Raw genomic sequence first — 17,570 nt, 5'->3', positions numbered from 1 at the left:
TGCTTTCACTCTGCCTCTGCCATGGGGGGAAGCAGGGCAGCCCTGCCTGCACCCAGAGCTTCAGCTGGGCCTGCCCTTGTGTGTTGCAGGAGGAGGGCCTGGAGCAGCAGCTGGTGAGCCTCCTGCTGGAGCTCTCTGCTGAGCACTACCTGCCAGTCTTTGCCCACCACAGGCTCTCCCTGCAGGCACTCAGCACCATGACTGCCAGCGACCTGGAAAAGGTACAGCACAGCAGGACACCCCCAGAGCTGCACAGACACAGAGCAGGACACCCCCAGAGCTGCACAGACACAGAGCAGGACACCCCCAGAGCTGCACAGACACAGAGCAGGACACCCCCAGAGCTGCACAGACACAGAGCAGGACACCCCCAGAGCTGCACAGAGACACAGAGCAGGACACCCCCAGAGCTGCACAGAGACACAGAGCAGGACACCCCCAGAGCTGCACAGAGACAGAGCAGGACTCCCCCAGAGCTGCACAGAGACACAGAGAACACCCCCAGAGCTGCACAGACACAGGGCAGGACACCCCCAGAGCTGCACAGACACAGGGCAGGACACCCCCAGAGCTGCACAGACACAGGGCAGGACACCCCCAGAGCTGCACAGACACAGGGCAGGACACCCCCAGAGCTGCACAGAGGCACAGAGCTGTTGGCAGTTCCATCTAGCCATGAGGAGGAATTTCTTTACTCCCCAGCTGGCCTCTTAATGGAGTTCCTGTTAGTCTGGGGAGCTGCTCCTGCTGCTGCATGCCAGGAGCACTGACACAAAGCTGCTGTGATGCCTTAGGTGCTGTGCCTGAGGTGTGCTCCTCAGGGCAGGGCCAACTGCTCTGCACATGCAGAAGCTTGTCACAAGGCAGGAAGCCAAGGCTGGTCCCATCATCACCCTCTTCCTGACCCTTAAGGCCTTTCTTGGCCCCATCACAGCCATGCAGGAGGCAGTGCTGGTGCTCCTGTGTGTCCCCTCCCCTCAGGGACAGCTGGCAGTGCTGCTCTGTGCCCGGTCCCAGGCCGGGAGGGCTCTGCCCTGGGCCTCGCAGGGTGAGCTGCAGCTTCCCTCTGCCGTTCAGCATCCCTCAGCTGCTCTGTGGAGCAGAACTGGCAGCAGGGCGATTCCCTCCTCTGGCTTTCCCCCCTGATGGAGGGGTGGGGCTTGCCCAGGAGTGTGCAGTGTGCCCCTGGGGGCTCAGCCTCCTGTGCCCCCTGGGAGCTGAGCTCTCTCCGTGGCTCTGCAGGTCGGGGTGCGGGAGGCTGGCCTGCAGCACGCCATCCCCCGGCGAGCTCAGAAGATCCTGGCTGCAGCCAGCACCATCCCAGGTACCACCAGGCCTTTGCTGGCTCACCTCTGACTCCTTCTGCCCTCACAGCAAGTACCTGAGCCTCGAGTGGGGCGGTCTGTGGGGCCAGGTGCCTCCTTTGGGGCTGCTGTGTGGGGAGCAGGGGCAGGCCAGGCAGTGCCGGCAGGGCTCTGTCCTGCTCATGCCCCCAGCAGCCTGCAGGCAGCCCCATGCCTGGGGGTGGGTGGGGGGTGAGTGGCCCTCCTGCTGCTGACACCTCCTGCTTGTGCTTGCAGAGCTCCTGAGCAGGGTGGAGAGCGAGGCCCCTGCGGCCCCCGAGCCCAGTGCCCCCCTGGAGCAGCCTCCCAGCCCTGCGGTCCCCACGGCTCCCCCCCTGGGCTGGGAGCAGAAGGCAGAGTGTGTGGTGTGCATGGAGCAGGAGGTGAGGCCCCCAGGCCCTCCTGCCCAGGCAGCTCTGGGCTGTGCCTGGGGATGGAACTTGGGGCTCTGCCACCCAGGCTGTGGCACCACCTGGGGAGCCCCATCTCCTCCATCCCCATCACCTCCAGCCCCATCACTTCCATCCTCATCTCCTCCATCCTCATCTCCTCCATCCTCATCTCCTCCATCCTCATCTCCTCCATCCTCATCTCCTCCATCCTCATCTCTTCCTCCAGCCCCATCACCTCCTCCATCCTCATCACCTCCTCCATCCTCGTCTCCTCCTCCATCCTCATCTCCTCCTCCATCCTCATCTCCTCCTCCATCCTCATCTCCTCCATTCCCATCTCCTCCTCCAGCCCCATCACCTCCATCCCCATCTCCTCCAGCCCCATCTCCTCCAGCCCCATCTCCTCCAGCCCCATCATCTCCTGCTGTGCTGGAGTCCGGCAGTGCTGGGATGAGTGTTACAGGACAGCAGCACTCTCTGTGTCCTCTCCTCTCTCTCTTCCCCCAGACCCAGATGGTTTTCCTGCCCTGTGGCCACGTCTGCTGCTGCCAGAGGTGCTGCCAGCGGCTGCAGACCTGTCCCCTGTGCCGCCAGGAGGTGACGCAGCGCATCCGCATCTTCCCCAGCGGCTAGGCAGGAGCCCGGGCCACCGGCAGCACCCCCACCACCCCTTCCGGGGCCACCTCCCTCTTCTGCTCCCTGTCAGCATTAAAGACACCTGCAGAGCATGCCCAGCACTGCCCTCCCCGTGCACAGCTGCACCCGGGGGTCTCAGCAGCCTCCCTGGCCTCTGATGGCTTCTCAGCCTCTGCCTCGGGTTCCTTCCTCCCCTGCGTCCCCTCCTGCTGCCTGCCCGCCCAGCAGCCCCTTGCCTGGGAGCACTGGGGGGTGGCACTGGGTGCTGGCACTGGGTGCTGGCACTGGGTACCCCTGTGCCCCCTCCTCTCTGGGTGATGTATTTGCCTTCAGAAATGGCCTTACCCAGCAGGGACTCACTTGGTGCCACCTCTGAAGCCACTGCAGCCTTGCAGCTCCCTCTCTGGGGGCAGGGCACTGCCATGCTCCTGCATAGCCCCAGCTGGGAGAATCTCCTGGGGGGGCTCTCAGCCAGGGCTGTGCAGTGCTCTGGGGTGCTGCCAATGCCTTGCACCCCTGCCAGGCCAAAGGTCCTGGGGCTCCTGCTCTGGCCACCCATGGGAGCATGTCTGGGGCTGCAGCCATGGGCAGTAGGTGCCAGGGTGGAGCAAGGAGCTCCCTGACTCCTGATGACAATGTCACAGCCTCACAGAACAGCAGAGGCTGGAAGGGACCTCCAGAGCTCATTGAGTCCAACCCCCCTGCCAGAGCAGCTCACCCAGGGCAGACTGCACAGGAGAGCATCCAGGTGGGGCTTGAAAGTCTCCAGAGGAGACTCCACAGCCTCTCTGAGCAGCCTGCTCCAGGGCTCCAGCACCCTCACACCAAAGAAGCTTCTCCTCCTGTTGAGCTGAAACCTTCTCTGTCTCAGTTTGTCTCCATTGGTCCTTGGCTAATTCCTGTGCACCACCCACAAGAGCTTGCCCCCCCCACCCCTCAGCTATTGATAGACATTGATCAGATCCCTCTGAGCCTTCTCCAGACTCAACAGCCCCAGGGCTCTCAGTCTCTCTTCACAGGGGAGATGCTCAAGGCCCCTAAGCATCCTCCTGGCTCTCCCTTGGACTCTCTCCAGCAGGTCTCTGTCTCTCTGGAGCCCAGAACTGGACACAGGATTGCAGCTGTGGTCTCAGAGCAGAGGGGCAGCAGAACCTCCCCAGCCCTGCTGGCCACACTTCTCTTGGTGCTGCTGTTGTAGGGGAGAGGCTGCAAGGGCCCCAGCTCCAGGACTCGAGGGACCTGCTTGGGCCAGAAGAACCCCAGAGGGCTCCAGGCACACTTTGGGAGCAGGAAGGTCTGCCTCAGAAAGTGCAAGTCCAGCAGCAAGTGGCTGGGCTGGGGCTGGGACTGGGGCTGGAGCTGGGGCTGAGACTGGGACTGGGGCTGGGGCTGGGACTGGGGCTGGCTCCATGCATGGGCAGGTCTCCATCCTCATGAGCTAATAAGTCACCAGCCCAGCTTTCATTTCTTGACCTTGAGCTCCGAGCTGCAGAGGTGAGCCCTGCCCCCAGGGGAAGCTATTAAAGAGCAGCTGCTTTCCGGGGGGGTGGTTTGCTGCCTTCCTTGTGGAGGGGGAGGATGCTGGCAAGCCAGGGGCTGTGGAGCAGGGGCAGAGCCACCATGTGCCCAGCACCTCCTCCTCTCCCATGACAAGCTGGGAACAAAACAATCTGAGTCCTTTGGACGTGTCTGTTCCAGCCCAGGCTGACCTCAGACTGTCCCTGGGGTCACCTCGTGTGCTGAGCCCCTGTGGAGTGCCCTGCAGGGCAGGTGTGTGGCCTCCTGGAGGTGGCTGGTGCCCAGCGTGGGGTGGCACCAGCAGGACTGGGGGAGATGCCCCAGCAGAGCAGCTGGGCCAAGCCTCTCTGGTCCTAACTGAGCCCTTTGGGGACAGCCCTGGGGATGTGTGAACCTGCTGCTGGCACTTGCTGGAGCTGGCCAATGGGGGACACCTGGGAACAGGTGATGGTGGGAGGGCAGCAAGGGGATCCCTGGTGAGGGAGGAGGGCAGAAGGCTCTCAGAGGGCCTCACCCAGCCAGGTGCCAGCAGTGGAGGTGCTGGGCATTGCCCAGGGTTGAGGGGAGGAAGGAGGCTGCTGCTGACCTGCCAGGGGATGAAGCACAGTCTCACAGTAGTATCACAGTATAGCCAAGGTTGGAAGAGACCTCGAGGAGGTCTGCACGGTGAGGCAGCAGGGACGAGGGTGGGTCCCAGCCCTCCTCTGGAGTCCCAGCCCTGCAGGGAGCCCCCCCCCACACCCCCTGCTCCCCCAGGACCATGCTGGGAGCCCCACGTGTGTGGCTGGAGCAGGAGGAGAGACCCCAGCTCTGCCAGCTGCCCCAAGACCTGCTCAGCAGCAGCAGTGCTGCCAGCTGTCCCCTCCGTGTGCCAGCAGCGTCTGGGCATCGCCCTCGGGGCCCGCCGGGGGTGGTAATGAGTGACAGGAGCCGAGGGCAAGGTCCCTGCCTGCCCGTAAATAAGTGCCAGGCTGCCCAAGCACTGCAGTGCCAGGCTGCCCTTCGTCCCCAGGGCCACCACAGCCCCACCCCTGCTCAGCCATGGCCAGGGACACCACAACATCCCAACAGGGATCACAACATCACAACAGGAGCATCACCTGGGAGCCTGGGGACCGGCAGCCTGTCCCACCCAGACAGGGATGGGGCAGCTCCACCTCTCTGGGCAACCCAAGCCAGGCTCTCACCACCCTCAGTGTCAAACATTTCTCCCTTCTCTCCAGTCTCAATCTCCCTCCTTCACTTTTAAATCATCACCCCCTGTCCTGTCACAACAGGCCCTGCTCAGAAGTCTGTCCCCAGCTCTCTGCTCAGCCCTTGAAGCACTGCAAGGCCACCAGAAGCTCTCCCTGGAGCCTTCTCTCCTCCAGGCTGCACAACCCCAACTCTCTCAGCCTGGCCTCACAGCAGAGGGCTTCCAGCCCTGCCAGCACTGCTGTGGCCTCCTCTGGCCCTGCCCCAACAGGTCCCTGGCTGTGCTGAGGGCTCCAGAGCTGCCCCAGCACTGCAGGGAGGTCTCAGCAGAGCGCAGCAGAGGGGCAGAATCCCCTCCCTGCCCCTGCTGCCCACACTGCTGGGGCTCAGCCCAGCACAGGCTGGGGCTGGACTGGCAGTGCTGGGTGCTGGCTCCTGTGCAGCTTTGCACCCCCAAGTCCTTCTCCCCAGGGCTGCTCTCCAGCCCTTCACCCCCAGCCTGTGCCGCTCCCGGGGGTTGCCCTGCAGATGGCACTTGGCCTCATGAGGGTCACCCGGGCTGGCTCCTCCAGCTGCTGCCGGCAGTAGCTCCCCGCCGGCACACCTTGTGCTTGGGAAGCACTGGGAGCAGGGTGGCTGTGCAGGGGGAAGTGAAGAGCGGCCGCCGGGCTGGGGCGGCGGAGGAGGAGCGAGATGCTCCAGCGCACACCGGCGCCCTGCGGCCAGACTGAAGTTCAGGGCGGGGGGTGGCCTCCCCTCACGCCCCTCACGGCTCCCTGGGCACGGCCGTCGCCCACCCCCGGCCTTCAAAAGCAGCCCCGGGCGGGCCGTGCCCGTGTGCGGCAGCATGGCTCCGGGGCCGGAGGCGGGCGGGGAGTGCGGGATCTGCTACGAGCCCTTTCGGGGCGGCGGGGGCGGCCGAGCCCCCCAGCAGCTGCCCTGCGGCCACGTCCTGTGCCGGAGCTGCCTGCGCAAGCTGCTGTGCTTCGCCGCCGCCGTCGCCTTCCTCAGCTGCCCCTTCTGCAGGATGGTGACACTGCTGCCCGAGGCGGCCCGGCCAGGGGAGGAGGAGCGGGAGGAAGGCGGCGGCGCCCCCGCGGACAGCCGCCAAGCCCCGGGGCGCTCGGTGGCCGTGGAGCTGTCGTGCGCGGCTCCGGCGCCGGTGTTCGCCGTGAGCGGGATGGTGTCCCCCTACGGCGGGACGGTGTCCCCCTACGGCCTCCGCCGCGGCTCCGAAGCTCCGGGGAACTTCCTGCTGGGGCTGCTGGGCCGGGGGCTGCTGCTGGACACGCAGCCCCCCCTGGCCTCCATGGAGAACCTGCGCCTCGGCTTCGCCGCCGGCATCCTCGTCCTCATCGTCTCCACTTTCTTCCTGCTCGTCTTCCTCAAGTAAGTCCATCCGGAGGGGCAGAGGGGCTCCCGCCCCGCAGCCCCCAGCCCTGCCCGGGACAGCCTGGATGGAGCCAGCGGTGGGACAAGGACTTGCCAGGTCTGGATGGCGCCAGCGGTGGGACAAGGACTTGCCAGGTCTGGATGGCACCAGTGGTGGGACAAGGACTTGCCAGGTCTGGATGGAGCCAGCGGTGGGACAAGGACTTGCCAGGCCATGGACACCGAGGCGCTGGAGCGGCCGGCAGGGAGAGTGCCCAGTCCAGGGCTCCGGACTCAGCCCAGGCTGAGAGATGCTTGGCCGCCGCAGGCCAGCCCCAGGCTCTCAGACTCTGAAGATTAACTTATTGCAGCCCCCCGGGGCTGGCTCTGCGCTCCTGGCGGCCGTAACGCCCCCGGCACCGCCGGACCCCGCGGTGGCAGCTCGGCAGGAGTCCCGGTGTGGGGGCACAGAGCAGAGTCCCGGTGTGGGGGCACAGAGCAGGAGTCCCGGCGTGGGGGCACGCAGCAGGAGTCCCGGCGTGGGGGCACACGGCAGAGTCCCGGCGTGGGGGCAGCCGGCAGGAGTCCCGGAGTGGGGGCAGCCGGCAGGAGGCAGCCGGCAGCAGTCCCGGCGTGGGGGCACAGAGCAGGAGTCCCGGCGTGGGGGCACAGAGCAGGAGTCCCGGCGTGGGGGCACACAGCAGAGTCCCGGCGTGGGGGCACGCAGCAGCAGTCCCGGCCTGGGGGCAGCCGGCAGCAGTACCGGCCTGGGGGCAGCCGGCAGGAGTCCCGGCGTGGGGGCACGCAGCAGAGTCCCGGCGTGGGGGCAGCCGGCGGGAGGCAGCCGGCAGCAGTCCCGGCCCGGGGCCGTTCAGCTTCCTGGTGACACAGCCCCCGGGGCTGGCACATTCCCCCGGCCAGGTGAGAGGGCACAGGAGGGTCCCACGCAGCTCTTGTGTGGGGGCAGCTGGTCAGAAGCACCTGGCAAAGGCCTTGGTGTGGAGAAGAGCCCCCGAGGGGCTGCAGCAGCTGGGGAGGGGCTGCAGCAGTTGGGGAGGGGCTGCAGCAGTTGGGGAGGGGCCGCAGCAGCCGGGGAGGGGCTGCAGCAGCCGGGGAGGGGCCGCAGCAGTTGGGGAGGGGCCGCAGCAGCCGGGGAGGGGCTGCAGCAGTTGGGGAGGGGCCGCAGCAGCCGGGGAGGGGCTGCAGCAGTTGGGGAGGGGCCGCAGCAGTTAGGGAGGGGCCGCAGCAGTTGGGGAGGGGCTGCAGCAGTTAGGGAGGGGCCGCAGCAGTTGGGGAGGGGCTGCAGCAGCCGGGGAGGGGCTGCAGCAGTTGGGGAGGGGCCGCAGCAGTTGGGGAGGGGCCGCAGCAGTTAGGGAGGGGCCGCAGCAGTTAGGGAGGGGCCGCAGCAGTTGGGGAGGGGCTGCAGCAGTTGGGGAGGGGCTGCAGCAGCTGGGGAGGGGCCGCAGCAGTTGGGGAGGGGCCGCAGCAGTTAGGGAGGGGCCGCAGCAGTTAGGGAGGGGCTGCAGCAGTTGGGGAGGGGCTGCAGCAGCTGGGGAGGGGCTGCAGCAGTTGGGGAGGGGCTGCAGCGGCCGGGGAGGGGCTGCAGCAGTTGGGGAGGGGCTGCAGCAGTTAGGGAGGGGCCGCAGCAGTTAGGGAGGGGCTGCAGCAGTTGGGGAGGGGCCGCAGCAGCTGGGGAGGGGCCGCAGCAGTTAGGGAGGGGCTGCAGCAGTTGGGGAGGGGCCGCAGCAGCTGGGGAGGGGCCGCAGCAGCTGGGGAGGGGCCGCAGCAGCCGGGGAGGGGCTGCAGCAGCTGGGGAGGGGCCGCAGCAGCTGGGGAGGGGCTGCAGCAGCTGGGGAGGGGCTGCAGCAGCTGGGGAGGGGCTGCAGCAGCCGGGGAGGGGCCGCAGCAGCCGGGGAGGGGCCGCAGCAGCTGGGGAGGGGCCGCAGCAGCCGGGGAGAGGCCGCAGCAGTTGGGGAGGGGCTGCAGCAGCCGGGGAGAGGCCGCAGCAGTTGGGGAGGGGCTGCAGCAGCTGGGGAGGGGCTGCAGCAGCCGGGGAGGGGCCGCAGCAGCCGGGGAGGGGCTGCAGCAGCTGGGGAGGGGCGGCAGCAGCCGGGGAGGGGCCGCAGGCACCTGCCATTAAACGCAGCTGTGGCACAGCGCTGGCTCCTGTGGTGTTTCCGTGCACAGGATCAGCTCAGCCAAGAGCAGCCCTCCAGCATCATCCACTCCCGTCCCGGCCCCTTCTCCATGGCCCCAGCTGCCAAGGCCACACCTCTCTGGCACACCTCCGGGGCCAGGCACTCCACCAGCTCCCCGGGCAGCCCGTGCCAGGGCACACAAGGCAGGAGCTCTGCACCGGGACCTGTGCTGGCAGCAGGCAGGGCAGGGGCTGGGGTGACAGACAGAGCCCAGAGAGGGAGAAGGGGCTGAGGAGCTGCAGGCAGGGCCCAGCTGGACCTTGCTCCTTGTCCAGGAGGTACTGAGCAGCAGGAGCACTGCCCCCAGGGCTTCCAGAGCAACATCGTCCTGACCTGACTCAGAATTGAGTCAAGGGTCCAAGTGCCTGGAGAATCACAGAAGGGTTTGTGGTGGAAGGAACCTTCAGGACCATCCAGCTCCAGCCCCCTGCCCTGGGCAGGGACACCTCCCCCCAGCCCAGCTTGCTCAAGGCCTCATCCAGCCTGGCCCTGAACACCTCCAGGCAGGAGGCAGCCACAGCCTCCCTGGGCAGCCTGTGCCAGAGTCTCCCCAGCCTCACTCTCAAGGATTTCTTCCTCCTCTCCACTCTCAGTCTCTCCTCTCCCAGCTCAAAGCCACTGTTCCTCAGCCTGGCACTCCCAGCCCTTGTCCAAAGTCCCTCCCCAGCTCTCCTGGAGCACTTCAGGTCCTGGGAAGCTGCTCTGAGGTCTGCCTGGAGCCTTCTCCAGGCTGCACAGCCCCAGCTCTGCCAGCCTGGCCCCAGGGGGGAGGCTCTCCAAGCCCACACCAGCAAACTCCAGAGGTTTAATTGCACTTTAATCATCCAGAAGTTTGTCCAGAGTGGGAAACAAGAAGTGGAAGTTTGTTAGTAGTGGCAACAACCTCCAGTGGGGCATTGCCATAGAGGGGGGGTCCTGAAGGCACACCAGGGAAGCTACACTGAGACCAGCACGAGCAGAGGGACCCCCAGAACACACAGGGGTCACACACCCTGGCTGCCCAGGCACCCCCAGGGAGCTTCACCCTGCAAGAGGTGGTGGCATGGCAGCAGCTGGGCTCCCACCCCCAGGCTGTGTGCTCTCACCCTCCAGGCTCTGTGCCCTCACCCCCCAGGCTCTGGGCTCTCACCCTCCAGGCTCTGGGCTCTCCCCCCCCAGGCTCTGGGCTCTCACCCTCCAGGCTCTGTGCTCTCACCCTCCAGGCTCTGTGCCCTCACCCCCCAGGCTCTGGGCTCTCACCCTCCAGGCTCTGGGCTCTCCCCCCCCAGGCTCTGGGCTCTCACCCTCCAGGCTCTGTGCTCTCACCCTCCAGGCTCTGTGCCCTCACCCTCCAGGCTCTGTGCCCTCACCCCCCAGGCTCTGGGCTCTCACCCCCCAGGCTCTGGGCTCTCACCCTCCAGGCTCTGTGCCCTCACCCTCCAGGCTCTGGGCTTTCACCCTCCAGGCTCTGTGCTCTCCCCCCCCAGGCTCTGGGCTCTCAGCCTCCAGGCTCTGGGTTCTCACCCCCCCAGGCTCTGTGCCCTCACCCCCCAGTGTCTGGGCTCTCTCCCCCCAGGCTCTGGGCTCCCACCGCCTAAGCTCTGGGCTCTCAGCCTCCAGGCTCCCACCCCCAGGCTCTGGGCTCTCCCCCCCAGGCTCTGGGCTCCCAGCCTCCAGGCTCTCACCCCCCAGGCTCTGGGCTCTCCCCCCCAGGCTCTGGGCTCCCAGCCTCCAGGCTCTCACCCCCCCAGGCTCCGGGCTCTCACCCCCAGGCTCTGGGCTCCCACCCCCCAGGCTCTGTGCTCTCACCCCCCAGGCTCTGTGCTCTCACCCCCCAGGCTCTGGGCTCCCACCCCCTAAGCTCTGGGCTCTCAGCCTCCAGGCTCTCACCCCCCCAGGCTCTGTGCTCTCACCCCCCAGGCTCTGGGCTCTCACCCCCACCAGGCTCTGTGCTCCCACCCTCCAGGCTCTGGGCTCTCACCCCCCAGGCTCTGGGCTCTCACCCCCCAGGCTCTGGGCTCTCCCCCCCAGGCTCTGGGCTCTCACCCCCACCAGGCTCTGGGCTCCCCCCTCCCACCAGGCTCTGGGCTCCCACCCTCCAGGCTCTGGGCTCTCCCCCCCAGCTTTAGCTGTATGTGGCAGTTACCTGCTGCACTGGGGGCCCTGCCCCCCTCCCCAGCATGCACACCCAGCACTGCTTTGGTTTTCCCTCCCAGGAAAGCCCCCTGGGGAGGAGCCAAAGCAAATTCAGCCCAGAGAGAGGAAATGCTGAAAGGCTGCTGCAGGAACTCCACTGCAGTGCAGCTCCTTGAAGCTCTTCTGTTGAGTGCAGGAGGTTCATCTGTGCTGAAGGCACCCAGCCCTGCTGCTGGCTTCCAGCTGTGTCAGTGGCACTGAGGGCAGCAGTCACGGTGTGCCCCGGGCTCTGTCCTCACTGCCTTCCCCTCCTGCTCCACTTCAGCTCCACAGTTCCCACCCCTGGCTGCCAGCAGGGCCTGGCTGTGGCTGGCTGGCAGCTCCTGTGCCCCCATCCCCCAGTTTAAACTGGTGCTAGGATCACCCCACTTGGAAGAGGAGCAAGGAGGAAAAGGCACAGCAGAGGGCCCTGGCTGCCCCCAGGGGCTCTGGGGAGCAGCAGGTCACACATCTGCACTGCTGCTGCCAGCCAAACCCCTCCCCTGGGGCTCCTCTCCTCCCTGGCTGCACCCTGGAGCATTCCCCACAGCCCAGCTGGGGCTCTGGCCTCCTCCAGCAGCCCTGCCCCCGTGGCAGAGCTGTGCTGGCAGTGGTGGTGTGACACAGCCTGGCTGAGGGGCAGTGGCAGCCTGTGTGCTGCAGCTCTCCACCTGCAACACCCAACCTCAGCTGCCCCAGCCCCTCTGCTGCCTGTGCTGAGCTGCTGGCTCACAGGAGACACCACCCCGGGGCCCCTCAGCCCAGGCTCCCCCTGCAGTGCTCACACAGGGTGCAGAGGAGCTGTGGAGGCTCCAGGAGCCACCCTGGGGCCTAAGGACTACTCCAGGGGTGCTCAGTGGGGAAGGCAGCAAGAGTTGAGTCTGCTGTGTTGCAGGAGTAGTTACCCACTGCAGGGCCCTGCCAGGGCTGCTCTGAAGCACTTCCCAAAGCTCCTGCTGGCACAGCTGCAGGGGAGTGAGGCAGCAGGAGCAGGGCAGCAGGAGCAGGGCAGCAGGAGCAGGCCTGCAGCAGGAGCAGGGCAGCAGGAGCAGGTCTGCAGCAGGCCTGGCTCCCTCAGCCCAGCCCCAGCCATGGCAGAGTGCCCACGAGTGCCAGCTGCTGCCTGCAGAGTCCAGAGCCTGGCCTGTGCCTGTCCACCAGTGTCCCATGCAGGCAGCTCAGTGCCAGGTGCAGAGAGGAGTGCCCAGAGGAGAGGGCTCCCAGGCTCCCCAGCCAGTCCTTCATCCCAGCCAGTCCAGATCATCGTCATCATCATCACCGAAGAGTGGGGCCGGTGGGGGGTGACCCTTCATGCTCTGCAGGCCAGACCAGAGGGAAGGCTGTCAGGGCACAGCTCCTCAGCAGCTGCTGCCTGCCCCTGGGATCTCCACCAGCTGGCACCCAGAGGCCTCAGCACTGAGGCTCTGCTGCCTCTCCCACAAGGCTTCAGCACTCCATGAGAGGTGCTAAGGGTGGCAGGGGAGGGCCAAGCCACCAAAGCCCTCTCTTGACCTGGCAGCTCTCACCGATGATGCCAGCAGTCTGTCAGCACCACCTGAGCCCAGACACCCCCTCCACAACCCCCAGCCCCTCAGGACTGCCACAGAGGGGAGCTCTGAGCTGAGCCAGCAGCAGGCAGGGGCTGCCCCACTGCCATGGGACAGGCCTCAGGCAGGTGAAGCAGCTCCCAGACACAGCCAACCTCTCAGCCAGCCCAGCCCTCACCACTTACCACTTCCTCCTCATCCTCCTCCTCAGGGGCAGCTGGAGGCTTGGGTGGCCTGGGAGATGCTGCTGCAAAGAAGTTGTCATCCTGGAAGAGGCTGGGAGGAGACAGAGAGTTGGCAGAGGAGGGCAGCCTGGCTCAGAGGCTGAGGGAAGCTTTGTCCCTGAGGCAAAGCTCGAAGGCATTGACTGAGCAGCAGCAGAGAGCAGGGCTGGGACCTGGCAGCCAGCAGGATCAGCCCCCAGGGAAGCTGCACAGCCCCCCCTGGGCTGGGCCCTGGGCAGCCCTGGAAGGACCTGAGGGTGATGACTGATGGGTGACTGAAGATGAGCCAGAGGGTGCCCAGGGAGGCAGACAGCATCCTGGCCTGCAGCAGGGGGAGTGTGGCCAGCAGCTCCCCCTCCCTTTGGCACTGCTGAGGCCACTCCTCCAGCACTGGGGGTGGGTTTGGGCCCCTTGCTCCACAAGGGACACTGAGGAGCTGAGGTGTGTCCAGAGAAGGGCAGCAGAGCTGGGGAAGGGCCTGGGGGAACGGCTGAGGGGGCTGGGGGTGTTGGGTCTGGAGAAGGGGAGCCTGAGGGAGACCTCAGTGCTCTCCACAGCCCCCTGGCAGGAGGCTGGGGCCAGGGGAGGTTTGTCTCTTCTCACATGCAGCAAGGGAGCACAGCCTGCCCCCCAGGGGAGCTTTAGGTTGGACATCAGGAGGAACTTCCTCACAGAAGAGGCTCTCAGGCCATGGCCCAGGCTGCCCAGGGCAGTGCTGCAGTCCCAGCCCTGGAGGTTTCACAGCCCTGGGGCTGTGGTGCTGAGGGCCATGGCTCAGTGGGGAGCTGGCAGAGCCACTCTGGGGCTGCCAGTGGGGCTGTGCCTACCCCAGCAGTCACACCTTACCTGGACTCTTGCTGGCTGGGGCTGGAGCCCAGGCCCTGCTCTCCTGGGGTTTGCCTGGGGATAGCTGAGCTCAGCTGTGCTGTGCTGGACACTGCAGCAGGCTTCTCCTCAGAGCTGGCTCCATCCAAGGGGTCTGTGCAGCTCTCTCCCTCACCATTCAGAGGAGGGGGCTCTAAACCTTCCACAGGCTCCCTGGCAGGCTTTGCTGGAAGCCCTGCCTCCTCTGCTGCTCCTGGCTTGGCTTCCAGAACACAATGGTCTGCAGCTTCTGCCTGCAAAGCTGCTGCAGAGGGCCTGTGTCCAGCCCCAGTGGGGCAGCTCTGGCTGTGCTCAGCTGGGCCACAGCTGCCCTCCCCCTCAGGAAGAGGCTCTCCTGCAAGCACAGGCTGCTCAGCAGGGCCCAGGCAGGATGTGGCTGTGGAAGAGAGAGACTTCCCCTGGAGCTGCTCCTCCTCTGCCACCCCTCTGCTCCCTGCTGCCTGCTCCTCCTCAGGGGTTCTGGGCCTGGCAGAGGGAGGAGCAGGGCTGCTGTCCTGGTCAGGCACCATGGGGCCTGCAGCTGGCTCCTCAGGGGCAGCTGGGAGCTCTCCTCTCTGTGCTGGGCTGTGCTGCACAGGCTCCTCCTGGTCACCCTGTGCTCCAGCTGATCCCTCCTCTCTTGCTGCTTCGGATTCCTCCTGTTCACTGCCACCAGCTGGCTGCTGCTGCTGCCTGCTGAGCAGCTGCAGTGTCACAGTCTGAGAAGTGGAGCAGAGAGCAGGCAGGTTACAGCCCAGACCCAAACCAGCACAGCCCTGGCTCCTCTGCTGCTGGCTTGCTTTGCCACCCACAGCAGAGCTCTGCCTCAGTCACTTCAGACTCAAGGTAAATGTGTGCTGGCAGCCCAGGCCTCCCACAGAGAGAACAGAGCAGAACAGAGCAGGTTGGAAGAGACCTCACAGATCATCCAGTCCAACCCATCAACCAATCCAAGCCACCTAAACAACTAACCCATGGCACCAAGCACCCCAGCAAGTCTCCTCCTGAACACCTCCAGGGATGGGGACTCCACCACCTCCCTGGGCAGCACATCCCAATGGCCAACAACTCTCTCTGGGAAGAACTTTCTCCTCTCCTCCAGCCTAAACCTCCCCTGGCACAGCTTGAGACTGTGGCCTCTTGTTCTGGTGCTTGGCTGCCTGGGAGAAGAGCCCAACCCCCACCTGGCTACAACCTCCCTGCAGGGAGTTGGAGAGAGCAAGAAGGTCTCCCCTGAGCCTCCTCTTCTCCAGGCTAAGCAACCCCAGCTCCCTCAGCCTCTCCTCACAGGGCTGTGCTCCAGACCCCTCCCCAGCCTTGTTGCCCTTCTCTGGACACCTTCAAGTCTCTCAATGTCCTTCTTGAACTGAGGAGCCCAGAACTGGACACAGGACTCAAGGTGTGGCCTGAGCAGTGCTGAGCACAGGGCACAAGGACTTCCCTGCTGCTGCTGGCCACACTGTTCCTGATGCAGGCCAGGATGCCCTTGGCCTTCTTGGCCCCCTGGGCACACTGCAGGCTCATGTTCAGCTGCTGTCAACCAGCACCCCCAGGTCCCTCTCTGCCTGGCTGCTCTCAGCCACTCTGCCCCCAGCCTGTAGCACTGCCTGGGGTTGTTGTGGCCAATGTGCAGCACCTGGCACTTGGATGTGTTCAATCTCCTGCCCTTGGCCTCTGCCCATCTGTCCAGCCTGTCCAGGTCCCTCTGCAGAGCCTCTCTACCCTCCAGCAGATCAACTCCTGCCCCAGCTTGCTGTCATCTGCACATTTCCTGCTGATGGACTCCATCCCCTCCTCCAGCTGCCCCCAGCCCCTGCTCCCTGCTGGCACTGCTGTACCTTGATGGTGCTCATCACCACCCCCAGCACTGTCCTGCCGCTGTAGGTCTCCTCCAGCTCAAACTCACCCCGCAGGGACTGGAAGACAGCATTCATGATCCTCTTCACCTGCAGGGGGGAGAGAGGAGGCACTGCAACAGCCTGGGGCTGCCCCCTCCCTGGGGCTGCTCACAGCCAGGCTGGATGAGGCCTCGAAGGAGCTGGGCTGGTGGGAGGTTGGGACTGGGTCACCTGGAAGGTCTCTTCCAAGCCAAAATGATCCAACCCAGCCACCCCCAGGGGGCTTGGAAGCACCTCCAGGGGTGGTGACTCCACCATGCCCCTGGGCAGCCTGGGCCAGGGCCTAAGAGCCTCTTCTGTGAGGAAGTTCCTCCTGATGTCCAACCTAAAGCTCCCCTGGGGGGCAGGCTGTGCTCTCTTGCTGCATGTGAGAAGAGACAAACCTCCCCTGGCCCCAGCCTCCTGCCAGGGGGCTGTGGAGAGCACTGAGGTCTCCCTCAGCCTCCTCCCCACTGACCAACCCTCAGCAGCTCCTCCCCAGCCCCTGCCTGATGAGCTCAGCCTGGTGGCAGCAGCCCCCCAGAGGCTGGCACAGCTGTGCAGAGCCCCCCAGGGGCCTGGCTGCAGCACCACCGTGGTGCCAGCTCTGGGTGGCAGGGGCCAGCTGGGGGCTGAGGCCAGGCAACCCCCCCTGGCCCCAGCCTCCTGCCAGGGAGCTGCAGAGAGCACTGAGGTCTCCCTCAGCCTCCCCTTCTCCAGACCCAACACCCCCAGCCCCCTCAGCCGTTCCTCCAGGCCCTTCCCCAGCTCTGCTGCCCTTCTCTGGACACACCTCAGCTCCTCAGTGTCCCTTGTGGAGCAAGGGGCCCAAACCCACCCCCAGTGCTGGAGGAGTGGCCTCAGCAGTGCCAAAGGGAGGGGGAGCTGCTGGCCACACTCCCCCTGCTGCAGGCCAGGATGCTGTCTGCCTCCCTGGGCACCCTCTGGCTCATCTTCAGTCACCCTCAGGTCCTCCCCCAGCCTCTGAGCCCCAGCCTGCAGCACTGCAGAGGGTGGCTGTGGCCCTTGAGCAGCTCCTGGCACTTGGCCTTGTTGAACCTGACAGAGATGACCTGAGCCTGGCCAGACCCCTGCCCTCCAGCAGGGGGGACACAGCCACCCAGCTGAGTGAGAGTGCACTGCCCAGGGACAGGAACCACTCCAGGTAGAGATGAGCTCAGCCAGGAGAAGTGTTGGCTACTCAAACTCACTTCTTCTGTGAAGCCTGCAGCTGAGGATCCACCCTGCTGCCTGCCCAGCTCCTGCCTGCGTTCCTCAGGGCCAGCCCTCAGCAGCAGCAGCTCAGACTGCAGGGCTGTGCACTGCCAACAAACACAGAGTCACCACAGCCCCCCAGGCACCCCCACGGCCCCCCAGGCACTCCCATGGCTCCCCAGACACCCCCACAGGCTCCCACAGGCTCCCCAGGCAACCCCCTGGCTCCCCAGGCACCCCCCCCAGGCTCCCCAGGCAACCCCCTGGCTCCCCCCACAGGCTCCCCAGGCACCCCCCACAGGCTCCCCAGGCAACCCACAGGCTCCCCAGACTCCCCCACACCTCCCCAGGCACCCCCACAGGCTCCACACTGGCTCCCCAGGCACCCCCCTCGCTCCCCAGGCAACCCCCCCAGGCTCTCCCTGGCTCCCCAGGCACCCACCACAGGCTCCCCAGGCACCCCCATGGCTCCCCAGTCACTCCTCCATGGCTCCCCAGTCACTCCCCCAGGCAGCCCCACGCACCTCCCCAGGCACCTCTCAGGCCCCCCATGTTTCCCCAGTCACTCCCCCAGGCTCCCCAGGCACCCCCAGGCTCCCCAGGCACCCCCATGACTCCCCAGGCACTCCCCCAGGCTCCCCAGGCACCCCCACACCTCCCCAGTCACTCCCATGGCTCCCCAGGCACCCTCCCAGGCAGCCCCTGGCACCCCCCCAGGTACCCCCATGGCTCCCCAGGCACTCCCCCAGGCTCCCCAGGCACCCCTCATGGCTCCCTGCCAGGGGGCAGCTGAGCTGCAGCCAGCTTGAGCTGAGCTGGGCTTTGATGGAGCTGCAGGAGCCTTGGCTGGTGCCAACAGCACCACACTGAAGGTACCCACAGCAGGGCAGCACCCTGGGGGTCCACAGGCATGGCACTGGCTCTGCAGCCCCCAGCCCCAGCTCCCAGCCTGGCAAGCCTGCCAGCCTGCCCAGCCTGCCCAGGTCCCTCTGCAGAGCTCTCCAACCCTCCAGCAGCTCAACTCCTGCCCCCAGCTT

General features: G+C 66.2%; 2 protein-coding genes across 10 annotated transcripts in view; one reads left to right on the top strand and one right to left on the bottom strand.

The window, feature by feature from the left end:
• The window catches only part of LRSAM1 (leucine rich repeat and sterile alpha motif containing 1), a 48,421-nt gene extending 44,309 nt beyond the window's left edge, over nt 1-4,112 (top strand). For 2 of the 4 annotated variants that reach the window (XM_068164080.1, XM_068164079.1), the window contains 4 exons: nt 90-221; nt 1,243-1,324; nt 1,581-1,726; nt 2,243-4,109. In XM_068164080.1, coding sequence (XP_068020181.1) covers nt 90-221; nt 1,243-1,324; nt 1,581-1,726; nt 2,243-2,368 — 486 coding nt within the window. In that variant the 3' untranslated portion in view covers nt 2,369-4,109. Of the gene's footprint in view, nt 1-89; nt 222-1,242; nt 1,325-1,580; nt 1,727-2,242 lie in introns of all 4 variants that reach the window. The other 2 variants (XM_068164081.1, XM_068164082.1) reach the window with 2 other exon arrangements.
• Nucleotides 4,113-10,702: 6,590 nt separating this feature from the next.
• FKBP15 (FKBP prolyl isomerase family member 15) overlaps nt 10,703-17,570 on the bottom strand; it is a 49,331-nt gene continuing 42,463 nt past the window's right edge. For all 6 annotated transcript variants that reach the window (XM_068164201.1, XM_068164203.1, XM_068164204.1 and 3 more), the window contains 5 exons: nt 16,530-16,640; nt 15,280-15,387; nt 13,424-14,160; nt 12,539-12,629; nt 10,703-12,122 (listed from right to left, as the gene is read on the bottom strand). In XM_068164201.1, coding sequence (XP_068020302.1) covers nt 12,048-12,122; nt 12,539-12,629; nt 13,424-14,160; nt 15,280-15,387; nt 16,530-16,640 — 1,122 coding nt within the window. In that variant the 3' untranslated portion in view covers nt 10,703-12,047. The remainder of the gene's footprint in view (nt 12,123-12,538; nt 12,630-13,423; nt 14,161-15,279; nt 15,388-16,529; nt 16,641-17,570) is intronic.

The sequence above is a fragment of the Melanerpes formicivorus genome, unplaced genomic scaffold (genome assembly GCF_026170545.1).
Source record: "Melanerpes formicivorus ecotype bairdi unplaced genomic scaffold, bMelFor1.0.p_v2 SCAF_77, whole genome shotgun sequence".
NCBI lineage: Eukaryota > Metazoa > Chordata > Aves > Piciformes > Picidae > Melanerpes > Melanerpes formicivorus.
The sequence above is the reverse complement of the archived record's forward strand: the minus strand, read 5'-3'. Positions and strand labels throughout refer to the sequence as shown.